Source organism: Rhopalosiphum maidis, chromosome 1 (assembly GCF_003676215.2).
Source record: "Rhopalosiphum maidis isolate BTI-1 chromosome 1, ASM367621v3, whole genome shotgun sequence".
Classification (NCBI taxonomy): domain Eukaryota; kingdom Metazoa; phylum Arthropoda; class Insecta; order Hemiptera; family Aphididae; genus Rhopalosiphum; species Rhopalosiphum maidis.
Genome location: NC_040877.1, coordinates 69012730 through 69028985, shown reverse-complemented (window position 1 = coordinate 69028985; position 16256 = coordinate 69012730). Strand labels below are relative to the sequence as shown.

The following is a 16256-nucleotide window of genomic DNA, read 5'->3' as shown; positions in this document are numbered from 1 at the left end:
TTATTTAACACTTAGAAGAATAGTTTTTGCTCTTATTTTATAATATTTATACTTTTACTAAAACGTAAAATAAATATTCTTCAATATTATATATGTTTACATGGAAATAATCTGTAAATATTATTTAGTAGGCACCTACGTAATATATTATATAGTATCTACAAATATTTGTATCAATGATTTTTTAGTTTTTAAACATAGTAGGTAGATATACTACAAACCCGTACGTGTCACATTCATTTTCGAAATCATTGTCCTTATTATCAATGATGCCATATGATTTGCTTGCTCTTTTCACACACAATGTTTAAACTATGAAAAACTTAAGATTATATTTAAGTACATACTATCTACTATCCAAAATCGTATATAAATATTCAGCTGTATACCATAACACTCGCTAAAACTTCGACTAAACAATAATATTTATGACTTTAGTCTATAGTGCTAAAACCTCTATATATATATATTTTACATAATAATACTTTATTTAGCAATCTGTTACAGTTTGAAAAAAAACTTAATTGATACAATATACAGCACAAGAATAACAGTTTCAAGAGAAATCCCCGTGGAGATACTTTGTCAAGAGACAGTATATTTACACTTTATTTACACAATTTTACATTTTTTTTTCAATTTATCTTAGCAGGTCATAACACCATTGTATATTCTTAGTCTCTTTTAAGGATTGCCTGGAATGGTTGCAAATGGGATTTAGGTAATAAAAGGGTTTGGATTGTGAGTGTGCCAGCTATTGACGCAGTTACAATGTAATTTGACTAATTCAGTGACAGTTGATGTTTTTAATACGAGTGGAAATTTATTGAACGCTATAATGGAATCTTTACAAATATTTTTCAAATGAAATATTTAAAACGATTAGTATTGGAGATTTTGTTGAACTCCAAAGCTAGATGCCATATTTCCAGATGGATCTTAGGAGTAGTTTGTGAATTAATATTTTGTTAGGTAGTTTTATATTTTTAGAGGTTAATAAGAGGCTAAGACGATTGTCTAGTGAGCGAGCTTTGTTTTTAATGTGAGATAATGAAGTAAATTGGTTGTTAATGTGAACAATAAGATATCAAAGATATTGGACAGCAGTGAGAGGCTGTAGATTATTGTCATTGAGATAGAGTGTAGGACATATTCCGTGACGATGGAGCTTCTTGAAATATACGACAATAATATATCTACTACTGTAGTAGTTGTTGTATAACAAATATTAAAAACAAACATAATAAATATATATATTTTAAAAAGTTAATAATAATAAAAAAAATCAAGATAATATGCATTGTATTATTTTTTATTTACATTTTTGTAGTGATATACTGATATTATACAATAGGCCGGTGTTTAGAACCCAATTATATTATACTGTATTATCTTTAAGGTTTTACATTATAATAATAAAATTATTTATTATTTATTTATTTTATTAAATGTGCTTTGGTTTTAATATTGGTAAAAAACAATTTGGTGGTCAGAAATGCACTCCCTTAAAATTAAAAAAATATGTCTGCTAATAATTATGTTGTAGAAAGAATATCATTATTATAATATATACGCGATCGTATGTGGTTGGAGCTATTTTTACTTTTTTGTTATATACGCGCATAATTAAAATTAATTTGAAAACAGGCCATGCGTTAACTGCTTTTCACTGTGAGTGAGTATTAAAAAATATACAAATTATACGTGTACCTTTCATAATAGATAATATTCATAGTTAATAAATTTAAGCATATTTGCATACTTAGTTACACAGTTTATTTACCATGTATCTACGCTGATTCACCGGGTATTTAACCCCAACTTTTAAAATTTGATTATGTATTTATTCAAATTATATTTTTTTTAAATATTAGATATAAAATAATATGTACTTAAAAATCATATTTTCAGATATATAAATTATTTACACAACTTAAGGATAGTCTTTTAATGAAACAAACATCTTTTTTCACTTTGACTTAATTTTATAGCAAATCATTATAAATATATGTATTTTATGAAAATGTTATTGCACCTATAAATTATAATTTGAATCTGTATTAGTTTTTGAGTTATTACTGTATGTAATGTTAATTAATATTCATTATTAGTGTTTAAGACTATACATCAAATATTTAACAAATGTAATATTTAATCTAGTATTAAACTGACTTATATATTCACTTTATTATACTATCATTTGTTTTTTTACTTATATATTATTCTAATATACTTGTATTAATTTTATTTTCCTTTTCGAGTTTTAAAATCAGTTTAGTCACCATATTATGTATCTTTATAAACGGCTCTTTAAAATGTATGATAAAAAAAATGGAGTTTCTCATTTGAAAAACAAAGTTAAGTAATAATTATGAATAAAATGAAAAATGTAAGTGTTTGAAAAAAAATGGTATAAAAGTGAACTTAACAATTCTTAAAATCAGAACTTGAATGCATGCAATATTAGAGAGAAAAAATGTAGAAGAAATTGCTTGGTATATGACCTTGTATAGTCGTAAACACGCTAATTATATTTTACAAATATTGTTTGCGTGGACGAAAATATTCTATTGTATGTGTAACGTATACCTACCGTTTTTGTTTATGTGATGTTTTTTTTTCCTGTATTTATTTTTTTATTTTTTTGCAACTCAGCAACTTTCCATCAGGCGTGTGTGGTCAATAACATCTCCAAATTATACTAATTGTACTGCCCGTCATTAAGGTATTGCCGTATTATTTCTTGGTCTTCGGGTTAAATGCGGTGCCTTGCCGGGAGCCGATCCCTTTAGAGCGCGTCATACATAACATCTCCGGAATTTCCATAGATATTAAAAACATAACATATATAATGAACGGGCCACGCCTTTTTTGTACTAACGTTAGCTGTTTCAGGTGGGGGAAGAGGTTGCAGTCAAGGCTATTTTGTGTTTAAACATTTTTCTTTTTTTTACATTATACTCATCCCGAGTTGGACGGTCTCGCTATATATTATTATTATCATCGCGGGAAAATAAGCACCACGACTACCTTCAAGATATAATAATCGCTATTATTGTAATAACTTAAAAAGCTGCTGGTTAAATGTTCCGTAGTTCCTATTCGTTAATTCATAATGGACCATTAGATAGTATTAAAGCCATTATAGATCACTCCAACTTGATCCACTATATACACGGTAATTTGCCAATCATGTTTACCGTAATATCTTTTATGATTGTAAATTATGATTTTTGGAATTTCTAGGTATATTTAAAGAATATAATTAATACAGATACATTGAACTACTACATAATTTGAAGATTTTTCTATAGTGATATGAAATCATTTTTTTTTTTTTTTATTTAAATGAGAAGTTTTTTAGAAAAATAACTAATAATTAATAGACTAAAACATATAAATATATAACATATATTTAATATTTAATTTACTATCATTAAAAATATTACCTACCTATTTTATAGAAAAATTTAAATAATTCTATAAAATAATCGTCTGAACTACGATTTAGATACACTGTATATTCACAAAAAATCGTTTGCTAAACAATTTCAGTAAAAATCGTAATTCTTGTTTGAAACCAAGTGTTTTGATCACCACGTGCAACTCTTAATTTTGTAGGTAAATAAAACATAAATAATAATTTGATAATTATAGTATTTAAATTTATTTAAATAAACCGAAAATTAAAATCTGAATAAATACATTATTTAAGTACAATAGGAGGAGGGTATGTATGCTTATTGCTTAGCCAAACATTCTGTATAATAATAAACTATTATGAGTGAAACATTCGTTAAAACCGCATTTTTGGCCGTTCAAGATTAAAATCTTGTGTTTGATGTTTTAACTTCTGATGTATTGTAGTTAGTTAACTTTGGGTTAAGTTTTGAGTCTAATTAAACGGAATTAAGCTCTTATAAATTGTGCATAAATGTTCACATAAACTGTAGTGGTAATTAAAATTATATTTATTGTAAGCTCCTAGTAAACGTTTTAATTGTTTTATAACTATTGAATACCTTTAAAATAAAAACGACGTCCGAAACTAACCGAAAGTCTATCACTCATGTTTCACCATACATTAATATTTACTATATTTCGTTATAAAATCAATTATGTATTTGTTGATACTTTAATGATCATAGTAACTATGATTATTTTTTTAAGATAAAAGATCTTCAATAATATCAATATTAATAAATTGTATTATTTTATTTTTATTAACTGTTACGTAGTAACTGCATAATTGTATTAGCAAAAAAAAGATACACACTATAGCAGTCATACGCCTTTATAGGAGTTGTGCAGTCGTCTTATTTATTTATTAAAAACACTATTACTATACAGTGATTATAAAAATATGACTTTTGATAAAACTCGGACGAAAACTTCAAGAGATACAGAGTGATACTAAAAGATTAGAAATGCGGTGTCACTCTATAGCAGTCATGTTCTTCAACGTGTTAAGCAGTTACATTTTAGCTCCCATTTTATTTCCTAAAATATATTTTTTTAATATTATGGATTATAATAGCTGTTACGGACAAAACAATACTTTCTTACACACTTTTATCATTAATTTATACGTTATATTAACGTTTTATAAATAATAAATATTTTATTAAGACCTACTCTTATAAACTAACCTCGTTCGTGGTTCATGCATTGGTAAATTTATTAAATACCTGAAAAATATCACATTAAATATTAAAATTTTAAATATTTTTCGGTTAAAGCGGTCAAGAGAAAGACCTCGCCAGCGATGGTTCGATAAAGCGAAAAAGGATATCTCAGACGAGGCAAAAAGACTGAATGACGCAATTGACCGTATTAGATGGTGAAGCTTGGTAGAAGCATGTAAAAAGCTTTAATGGCCTGTAAAGCAAAAAAAAACAAAAAATTTTCTTCGAAAAAATATAATATAGTATATTCCTACATCATACTTTTTAATTTACTATATCGAACAACTTTTTTAAACATCTGTTTCAATGTCTTAAACCATTATTGACAGTTGCGTAGTAGTGACTCATGACAATAAAACGAAATTAAATGTAACGGCACAATATTCAGTAAATTTAAGACATAAATAGTATTGTAAATTGAATTACAAATGAAAGTTATCAAACAATAGTGGACCTTTCAGTTATGCGTTCATTTAATATGGATTTATCGGATTTTCTGAAAGTGGAAGTTAAAATAAATAATATCATATTTAAAGGCGAAAAGATTTTATAATTATATTTATTGAACAATTATGTTGCTAACCGAATTGTCAATATTACATGACAAACATAAGACTTATTAATTGACTGTATTTACTATTTTACTTTGTACGACGAACGTAATAATGTAATACTTTCTTTTACGATAGTATAACAGTTAAATGCTCGACTCAATTTTATTTATTTAAAAACATATTATTCAAAGTAACAGGAAGAAAAATATTTAATTATATTTAAATATATTTATATTTTTTTAAAACAAACATTTCGAACTCCTGAAAATGAACATATCATAGGTTGCGTTTTAATATATATTTTAGAAAATCGCAGTTTTAAATTATTTTAAAAACATAGAGCAAATTTTAGTTTTAGGCTATTGCGAGTTTCACTCGAGTGGAAGGCTGTCTCATACCAAAAGTTTCTCCTCTCCCATCTAATAATATTGTTGTAACTACATTATATTTCCCTGAAGATTCAATAATATGTTCAACTTCAAATGAATGTTATGTCATTAAACTATACTATCTAATAAACTCAGATTGGTCTATCCAAATTTATCATGAATTAAGATACATATACATTATACATATATCTTACACTAGTTACACGTAATACGAATTGTACTATGATTGTTATTATTATTGTGAATATCACTCAATCAAATATCATCGCTAAAACTCACTATATTATATATAAAAATAATTATTGGATGATATAATATTTATTCCATTATATTTAGTTAATTATCGAGTTAATAATGTCCCAGTTATATTAATCAAATATATAGTATATATTTTATTTTATATCTAACCTTTTTATATTTTAATGTAACCAAAACTACGTATTATAAAATATTATATTTCTAGTAAATAAATAAAAAAAAGGTAGGCAAGTAGATACCACTCTGCTGTACATTAGATGTCGAGTGGGTTGCTGAAATGTTTGTGTTAAATTTAAATTCAATAATATATCATTGTATACGAAAAGCGACTCTGAGCGGAGATAGTCTGTCAGCCGATATCACTAAATATATTTCATGAAAAGTTTTTTGATATACCTATTAGGCTATTAAAGTCATTTATTTTACTTATAGTACTAAGGTAGTTTGATAAAATGTTTTCCGAAAAATTGCATTAATTATATTGTTAGGTGTTTACTTATTTCAACAATATACATATATTTATAGCATATTATATCAACTTATATAACTCAAAGTATGATGACATCTTTTTGTAAATATCGTAAAACAGTAAAAATAGATTCACAAATCTTATTATGGATAATCAATAATGTCATTGAATACAGTGAAATTCATAATATAATAATATATTTAAAAGTTCTAAGTAACCATGAATAATTTTTTTTTAAATTTAAACTTAAAATATCTATGAAAAAAAATTGTCAGAATAGATGTTTTAGATTTTATGGTTTCAGTGCAAGCTACTTATGAAGAATCTTATATTAAATTTTCAAAACTTAGATAAAAAATAAAAAGTTTAGATGAATTCCTAATTAAAAAATAGTTTTCTTTTTTAAAAAAAGTGACTACATATTGTTAATATTGTTATACAAGTATAAGAACATTTATGTAGAATTTTGTAATACATTTTCTAAAATATTGACCTAGAAAATAGTTTTATCAAAAATAATAGAGAACAGAACTTAATTTAAAATATTTTATGCCTATTAATAACTCAAAAAGAATTAAAAGCTTTTAAAATTATATCATATAATAAAAATAATAATATCAACATTTTTTTTGAAAATTTCTATTTTTTTTTTTTGTTTGGAGTACAATAAAATATCAACAATTTGTAAGGAAAAATAATTATTTTACATGTGAATAATGAATGTCATAAAAATATAAATACAAAATTTATTTGGGTTTACGGTAAAATTTTTTTACCGTTAAATCTCAGATATAAAAACAAATTTTTTTATGGTTTTCTAATTATTTTATCTAGTGAAAAATTTTTAATCGACATTTATAAAAAAAAAAAAACTAAAAACATTTAGAATTAAAGAAAATATTGTTATAAATAAAAAACGATAATTTAAACATTTGCAAAAAATTTGGATCTGCGTAAAAATGCCTGTTTTTCTTTAATGTTTTTTTTTTTTTTTTGTATTACCCGATTCTAAAATTTACTTTTAGGAATTTTTCACATTTATTCCTCCCTCTTCCTTCCAAGTATTAAGTGGATCAATTTTTCTATTAGAAACCTTCCACATTTTCAAAAAATGTTATTGTTCTAAAAAAAGTGTTAATTGACAAAAAAAAAAACAAAGCAAACATTATGATCTAATCGTTTATTGATCGGAATCTAAAATCATATCATATTTTTACTTTTAGTGATCAATTGGAAAAACTATTACAAACTTGGGTTTTTCGTTGAAGAAAATTTAAAATGTATTTTGAAAATAAATTGCCTTACTACTGGATATTTATACTAGTTTCATTAAGCATAACATTATACATACAAGCCATCTGAAAAATATTACTTATCTTGTAGATATTGAAAAAATAGTTTTATTATAATTTTCAGTTTGCGTTACCAAACAATTGACATAATTAAGTTTATGTTTCTCGGAAAAGTTATTACTTCTTTATGTGAATCTATAATATCTGAATGAATTTTGTCAAAGTATACTTCGAAGTGGGTGCATATACATTAAAAAGTACTCAATTTTTACATCATAGTATTTAACAAATGTCTATGTCGATTAATTTAAAAAAAAAATTATATTTAATCCTTAAATTTTAAGCTACCTACATTGATAAACAAACTTTTTAAGTAAAAATGATTTATGAAAATATTTATGAAACGAAATACTTATAACTTCCCGTGAAGTACTTGAATAAGTATAATATTATAATAATAATTTATTATACAGCGTCATTAAAATGTGTCAATAAAAACACTTATAGAAAATAGAGGTTATTTTTAATAATGCAATTATTAAAAATTCTATAGATAACAATTTAAATTATTTGAATAACCTACCGTATGGTTGATACAATTTAGTTTATTGATACAGAGATTGGTTTTAATTTTACTTTCATAAATATTATTTTTATTTTTTAAAAGATTATTTTATAACAGTTGTATCATTAAATTAAAATATTATTGAAGAATTATAAATATAAGAATTTGCTTGTGTAGTTATTATTGATATTTTTTTAAATCACTATAAGGAGAATTAATTCTGTCTTCTGTCCTGTTTCAATTCATTGATATGTAAGACTAACGTCAACTGTAGTTGAAGGGTTAAGACTTTCTTCAAAAAAAATATTTTCCACCTTTGCGTTGAAAGAAAATAATGGTAAAATAAATTTATAACAAATCAGAAAAGGGATCACAAAGCTCTCATAGTCCCAACGCAAACCTCGACCAGCCTCAGTTATTTATTTTATCCTAATTACCTATTAACTAATAAGCTTGAAATAATAATATATTTGAGTGATGATCTATAATTATTTAAAAATCACACTAATCGTACTTAAAATAATTTTTTGATATTTTGTATACCTAAATGTTTAAAATTAATTAATAATAACTAAAAAAAGCTTATCACGTTTTTTAATTCATACAAAAATCTTTAGCCAAGTTTGAAATTGTCATTGATTAATATTTTATATTATCTAATCTGAAAGAAATCTCTACTGGAAATAGATAAAGAATACATGATAAATATTATAATTTATAATAAGTATTTTTTCATGCACATAATAAAAGAAAAGTTCAAAATCTTACGAATGTTTCATTATATTTAACTTTTTTTAAAATTCAAAAAATTGTCAATTTAATTAATAGTCAAATAGTATTAACGAATGTATAATATATTAATATTATGTTTAATTTGGTCAAAAATCTTATATCATAGGTAAACCTAACCTACGACGATACAAAAAATCTGTAATAATATTTACGTATTGCGTACAGTCTACTGTATAGTGTATATTATATAAACAAAAAGCGTTTTTATTGCATTTTACGAATATTCAAAACATAAAATATAAAATGTGAAAAAATCATTTAATAACTAAATTATTGTTAACCATATTTTTTCCAAACATTTATTTTGGATATTAAAAAAAAAAAAAAATGTTAAATATTTTGACCTTTTTCAAAACTCTCCGAGAAATTTCTCTGCTTAACCTTTAATTCAACTATGGTGTAGATGCTTTATAGAATAATAATACAAATTAAAATATAACGATATTATTTTTTTTTTTTTTAATTAATTAATTTTTCATAATATTATTGTACAAATTAAGTTAGTAGTATAATTTTCTTATTTATATAGTAGATTAATCATCAGAATTTCTTTATATTTTTTCTTTATAAAACTAATTAAAATTTAATTTGAAACTTACTGAAAAACTGTTGTTATTTCTGATGCTTATAAATGCTCTGAAATATATTCAATATATCAATGTTATTAAATCAATATTATTGTTGTTTTTATGAATATGATGAACATAAAATGTAAATAAGTTTGTATTTAATAAGATAGTTATTTAAAACTCAACTATTAATATTATTATAATATTACGTACATATAAACATATAATATAATTCTGATTTTGTTGTATTTATAATAGATTTATTTTATATTGATATATTAAAGGCAAGTACAGGTAAACGTGTTTGAGTATTTCATTATTTTATAGTGCATTGGATCCATAATGGATTATATTAGATTTTTCGTCTTTAGAATCACGATAACTCATGGGCAAAACAAAATCGAAATGTATGATTATAAATCGGTCCGATCTTCTATGTATGGTATCCCAGCCAAGATGACCGCCATTTTGAATTTGTCTATGGACCCTTAAAAGCTCGACTCAAGGATCCGTGCCATTAATTCACCCAAGGACCTATGTCAAGAACACAGGTCAAGGCTATATTTTATGAGTTCTTCTCTTAGATTTCCGGCAAAGGCAGTTTTTTGTCGGGTTACATCAGAATCTAGATTCTTAAATCATTATCAAACTTCAGGGATACTAAAATATATAATATTATTTATTAATTCATAATTGAGTGATAAAATGCGTACATTTTTTATTATTGTGAAGCATATACCATACAATATACAACTAAGAAATGTATGGTCCAATTAATATATAAAATAGATTTGTGTACAGTAAACAAAAAAAATAATATATATTAAAAACATAACAAAATAAACATTATATTTACACTTAAGTGAAAAATACTTTGATCTTACACTATTAATAGTTCAATTAGACGAGTTTTTGTACGTATTTATTAATTATTGTTCGTAGGTATTATATTACATGATTATTATTAATTAAATAAAACAATATTCTTTTAGTTGAACTCAATATTACTTATAATAAATAATATAAAACTGAAAACACAAAAATTTTAATATCGTCTTTATGATATTAAATATTTCACGTAGGTATACATCAAAACTTGGAAATTATATAAAGCAAAACAATATAATATGCACAAGGTCAGATACCCAATATTTTATACGTTACGCGTAAATAGTATCCGACGTCGGAGAGTCACCACGAAAGTAAGGAACCCAAAATTATGGATAACGTATACATATATAGGTATATCATATATAACATAATATGATGATAATAAATAAAAAGCTAAGGACAAAGATTTATCATATTTTTTTTTAATATAATATACAGGGTATTGTTGTTATCTTTAAACGTGTAATGTTATCATGACACGAAACTTTATAGATACAGATACAATTTTTTTTAAATTTTAAGTAAAAATTTAAGTTAATTTAATATAGTTTAAAAAAAAAAGAATTAGATATAAAGTGTATTAAATATATAAAAAAACTTAGAAGGACACATTTTTTTCGATCAATCGATATTTGTTCATGTATTTTAGTTTAAGTGTGTACATCCAATTGTAAACAATAATTATTTTAAAAGTGTTACATGAAAAATCTAATAAAAAAAATAATATATATATATATATTTATCCATTTAGTTCACAGTAAACATGATTAGAAAGAAATTTGGAGAAAGACAGTATGTCACTGGGTGATATAAAGAGGACAATATTCGTTTTTATCAAGATGGTATTTTTTTTGTTTCTTTTTAATCCAATTATTTACGTGGTTGACATCTTTTTGTGCAATACAAACACAGGAAGCTTCAAAGTTCTTAAATAAACACTCTGCAGAGGAGAAAACAAATTCAAAGGTCGGCCACTTAAGTGTAAAACAGAAATAATTTTATTTGTACGACTTGTGGAATATAGACGATTATCAGATGGGATTCGCCTAAAAACTCGAAATCAACGTTGTAATTAAATTTTTTGAAAATGTCACGAATACAAACACTAAAGTTTTAATTTTTTATTTACTAGCATAACATAAGTAAATAACGTTAAGCTAAATGCTGTAGCGTCATTTATATACGCTAGTTGCAGCTTTGCAGAACAAGTTTTTATTAAACCGTAAACGAAATTGTACGTATTTATAATAATATTCCTTAACGTAAGCGTCAACAAGAATATATTATACACTATTATCTTAAACTGTTACAGTAATATAATTATAATGTCCATTGAGAAAACAAATAAATAATAATAATAATGTCATACTCGGCCATGCTATACAATTCAGAACCATTTGACATTTTCCAAACTAATAATAATCGCTAGCGTTTACCTAATATTTTCCGAACTGCTGCAGTTGCTATTTAGAATTTCCAGGCTGTAGTGCTAATATTATTATCGCCCCTCTTTATAAATGTTAATTTATGATAACATAAATTAATTTAATATATATTTTATAATTATAAATTTATAAAAAATAAAACTAAACATTTTGACAATACATAACTACAAAACTATAAAAATCACTAAATATTTCTAATTATAACAATATAGATAGGCATGAGTAGTAAAGATTAATTTTTAATTGTTAAAAAATAATCTCGGATCATAAGGGTCGAAATATAATAATCACAATATTTTTAATATTTATTTGTAATTGTAAACGTATATTTATTTTTGTAAAATAGTGTCACACATGCAATCATTTTCAATACGTTAAAAAACATACACCGATAATTTTTTTGGCCGTTGAGATCATGTGGAATCGTATTTGCAAAAAATTTAATTTGTTATAAATTATAATGTAAACATATATTACTACACCCTCAGCAGCACCGCGATTATATAGTATTATGTAATAATATTATATTATTGTGTCATACCTATACTAAATAGTATATACACTGTATATTGTATGATATTACAATATTGTGTACGTATAACCTCTTACCTACCAGATAAGTAGAAGGAACGTATCCTCGGAAAGTTAAACGACGTTGAACAAATTAAATTTCGCGGTTCCATAATAAATATAATAACGTCATTTTACGTTCTTAAAAATACGCGAAATGTTTTGCCAAAGAACAAATTTTTGCTACGTACGATAATATTATACATGGCGCACGCACAAACACAAAATAATAATAATAATAATAATATTGTACACTCCGGAGCGCTTATGCCGTTAAATTGCATACACGAAACGCCGTGTGTTCACGAGTTATATTAATAAGGCGTGTGTGTTAGTGTAGATAAGCTTGTGTGTGCGTTTTCATGATAACTTTATGGTCCGAACATGGTTTTAAATTCCCCGTCGGGAGTTTACAACTGATGACACCACCATTGACGACGATCGTTCTGTATTATATTATTATATTATTTAAAAAGATATTTTTTTTTTAATGTGTATGAGTCTTGCAAGTTTCAAGATAATAATTGTACATGTTTATTTATGACAGGGAAGAGAATATCATTTTGAAGTAAGATTTATTTGAAATTCTCACCAGTTTTAAGATGTAGAAATAGTTCTACGTCAACTAACGGATTTGGTTATCTCACAAAAATATATAGTTTATGTCACACGATTCAATGATTGTATAATAATTATCAATAATATTGATTATATTATCATCAATCTGTATAGTACAGAATAAGACAATAATAAAACGATTGATTTTTAAAATTGAATTATAAAATAAAAACTAATATTATATTATTCATTTATTGTAATACAGTACATAAATTGGCCATTCTTTTTTTAATTATGTCCTCAAGATGATGATCATATTTTCTCGAGCACTCATTAACCCTACTTCGTTTATTTTCTACTATATGATGTGTAATCTCTTTACAATTTCTTCTTTAATTTAGTTTTTTAGTTCATAAATATTTTGACATTTCTACGCATTGACTATGTTTTTTAAATAGCTCTACAAAATATTTACATGTTAATAAATCAAGTGATCGAGGTGGTCAATGAATATCACTACTATTGGAAAATAATGCGATTTTCGAAAACCTTTAGCGATCACTGTGCAGGACACTGCGACCTTTTCAACATTATTTATTTAAGCGACGTAGCACGTTCCTGGTTGGCTTGAAATGATTGCGAGAAGATAAGTGATGGATAGACCGAACATTTGTAACCTAACCTAACTTTGAACCTTTGAAGTATAAATAAGTAACAATAATTTATTAATACGTTAAAACAATAAATCAAATAAGAATAGCTAAATGCTATGTAAAAGTTACCAGTACTGGGAATGACTAAGTACTTGTAGCGATCTAGCTGTGGCTAAGTCCATGACGAGCAATAGTTTTACAAAAAGGGCTAATAGCCAGTTAGTACTAAACGAGCAATAGTCTTAGAAAAAGGGTTAATAGGCAATCTAGAACTGTGACTACCTTCTGTCTAATGTTTGGTGTCTTACTAGTATTTATACGAGTCCTATCAACGAGATATCAAGGAATGACGTTATTAATAATATACCTATTATGGGAATTTACCTGGTATTTTAAAGTTAATGTTAAATGTACTATCCAGCGTAAAAAGGAAAAAAACATTTTATGTATATTTTTTATCCTTTAACCTCCTCCTTCTTCCTGGAAATATATATCCTATGTGCACCTACACCATAATATGCTATATAACTATTTAAATGTATTGAAATAATGTACTGAATGTACACACTGTATTTTGAGTTTACTATTGAATAATGAATTGTATTCGTTGATATTCGGGTGTGAGATGGTCACGTCATCTTGTTTGAACCAAAAGTTATCATTTTGAGGAAACTTTGTAGGTTCGCCGAACAAAATATAATTGATCATTGATATAGACATAACGATTTTAAGAAACAGTTGTTGGCCGTCCATTTTTGTCCACATAAAAATATGGGCCAACGATGTCCCATAATCTGATATTACACAAAACCATCAAGCTCAAAATGTGCTCCATCAGACATTCAGAGATTTCGAATAAAGTTTTCGTTATCACCAATTCAGGTTGGCATTACTCGATAAAAAGTTGTTCGATTACAGAGATCTGCAGATTTTTATTCTTGAACTATTTATACCTTATATGCGTAAAAGTTTAGGTCGCTATACAAAATCCGACGTAGGCTTATACTGAAATAAATTTAACGATAACGCATGTTTATTAGAGTGGCCTTAACAGTAGCGACGTTTTCAGTCGCACGAAAGCATTTTATTTCTGTGTGTGCTTATTTTTTAAGACTGGAATCGTTTCATCGAAGTTGATTATCCATATTTTAATAGCCTTAACACATTGGCGTTTGAAGTTAAAATTAAAACGAAATGAACCCTGTGCGGCCACATAACTGTCATTATTTTTGGAAAATGATTTTATTGCATAAGCACATTGTTCACCACTCCACTGTTGTGTGTTACTAAATAGTATGTTGTCTTTGAAAGTTTTAACTAATAATATTTAGTTAGGTACTTAGGATTCTTATCTTAATGACTACTGAGCAAATCTATTTTTAAAGTCGAAAGTTCCAGTGCTCCACTCGGTAATTAACGGTTATCACAGCATATACAGTTTTATCGAAATAATTTAAAATTATTGATCACAAATTTATTTTTAAAAACATCTGTGATTTGATAAATTGTGGTTTTGTGCTGTTCGCAGGTACGGTGCAAAAATGAATCATCTCCAGATACTAGACAGCCTGCTGAAGAAAAACTACGACAGACGAGCAACGCCGACGAACCACCTGAGTGAGTACGCGTGAATGCGTTGTAGACCGTAATCATACAATTATGTCATAATTAGTAGTTTAGTACTAGGTTTATATACACCAAGTATGTTTGCTTTATTTTAGTATCGTTTTAAAAATTTGTTTCTAAACTCCCTTAATCACTTCATATTGATACAAGGGATCTATTTATTAATTATTAGTGGTTCAATTTACACATAACTAGTTTACCATAAAATTCATTTTAATTTTTGTTGTAATTAAAAACTAATTACTGTGTGGACTTACAGTTTTTATCGAATATTCATAGAACACCTACTCATTTGAATAGGCATTTACTAAAAGTGAAATAATTTATTGTAAAAATATTTAGATCCTTTTTGTGCTAATAATAGTTGTTATTTTTTATAGTTTTATCGATTTGTGTAAGTTACTATTATTATTTTTTGGATATGTAAAAAGCTTACAATTTTACAATTTTAAAAATAAATAAAGTTCCTAGTGAGTCGTTAATAGTCTTACGATATATTTTTATAAACGTTTAAAGTACCTACAAATTTTTTTTTACAAAATTCATTATATTGAATCCATAGAATTTATAATATTCGTATCTCACATTTAAAAATGTAATAAATGTTTCCATTCACGTTTATTTAACTAGAATTATAATGAAACAAATATTATTCGCGAACATTCGAAGTTTGATTTTGATAAACTTGAATATTCTTGCATTAAATCACTATTTAATATTAAACGATTTTAATCTTTTTTTAACTTTATTTAAAAAGTATTAACCGTATAAACTTAAAATATTACAACAATTCTTAATTTATCATTTTCTACTTTCATTGCAACTATCATAATATTATGTTTAGATTATTTTAAGCTACTGCTTATTTATAGTTCCTTTAATAGAAATATAATACGATACAATTTAATAAATTTAGTAATATATATATGCCGACTGCTAA

General features: G+C 25.3%; 1 protein-coding gene across 1 annotated transcript in view; it reads left to right on the top strand.

The window, feature by feature from the left end:
• LOC113548152 (glycine receptor subunit beta-type 4-like) overlaps positions 1 to 16256 on the top strand; it is a 211258-nt gene that overhangs the window by 61483 nt on the left and 133519 nt on the right. The window contains exon 2 of the mRNA XM_026948874.1: positions 15219 to 15307. Within this exon, the coding sequence (XP_026804675.1) occupies positions 15219 to 15307 (89 nt within the window). The remainder of the gene's footprint in view (positions 1 to 15218; positions 15308 to 16256) is intronic.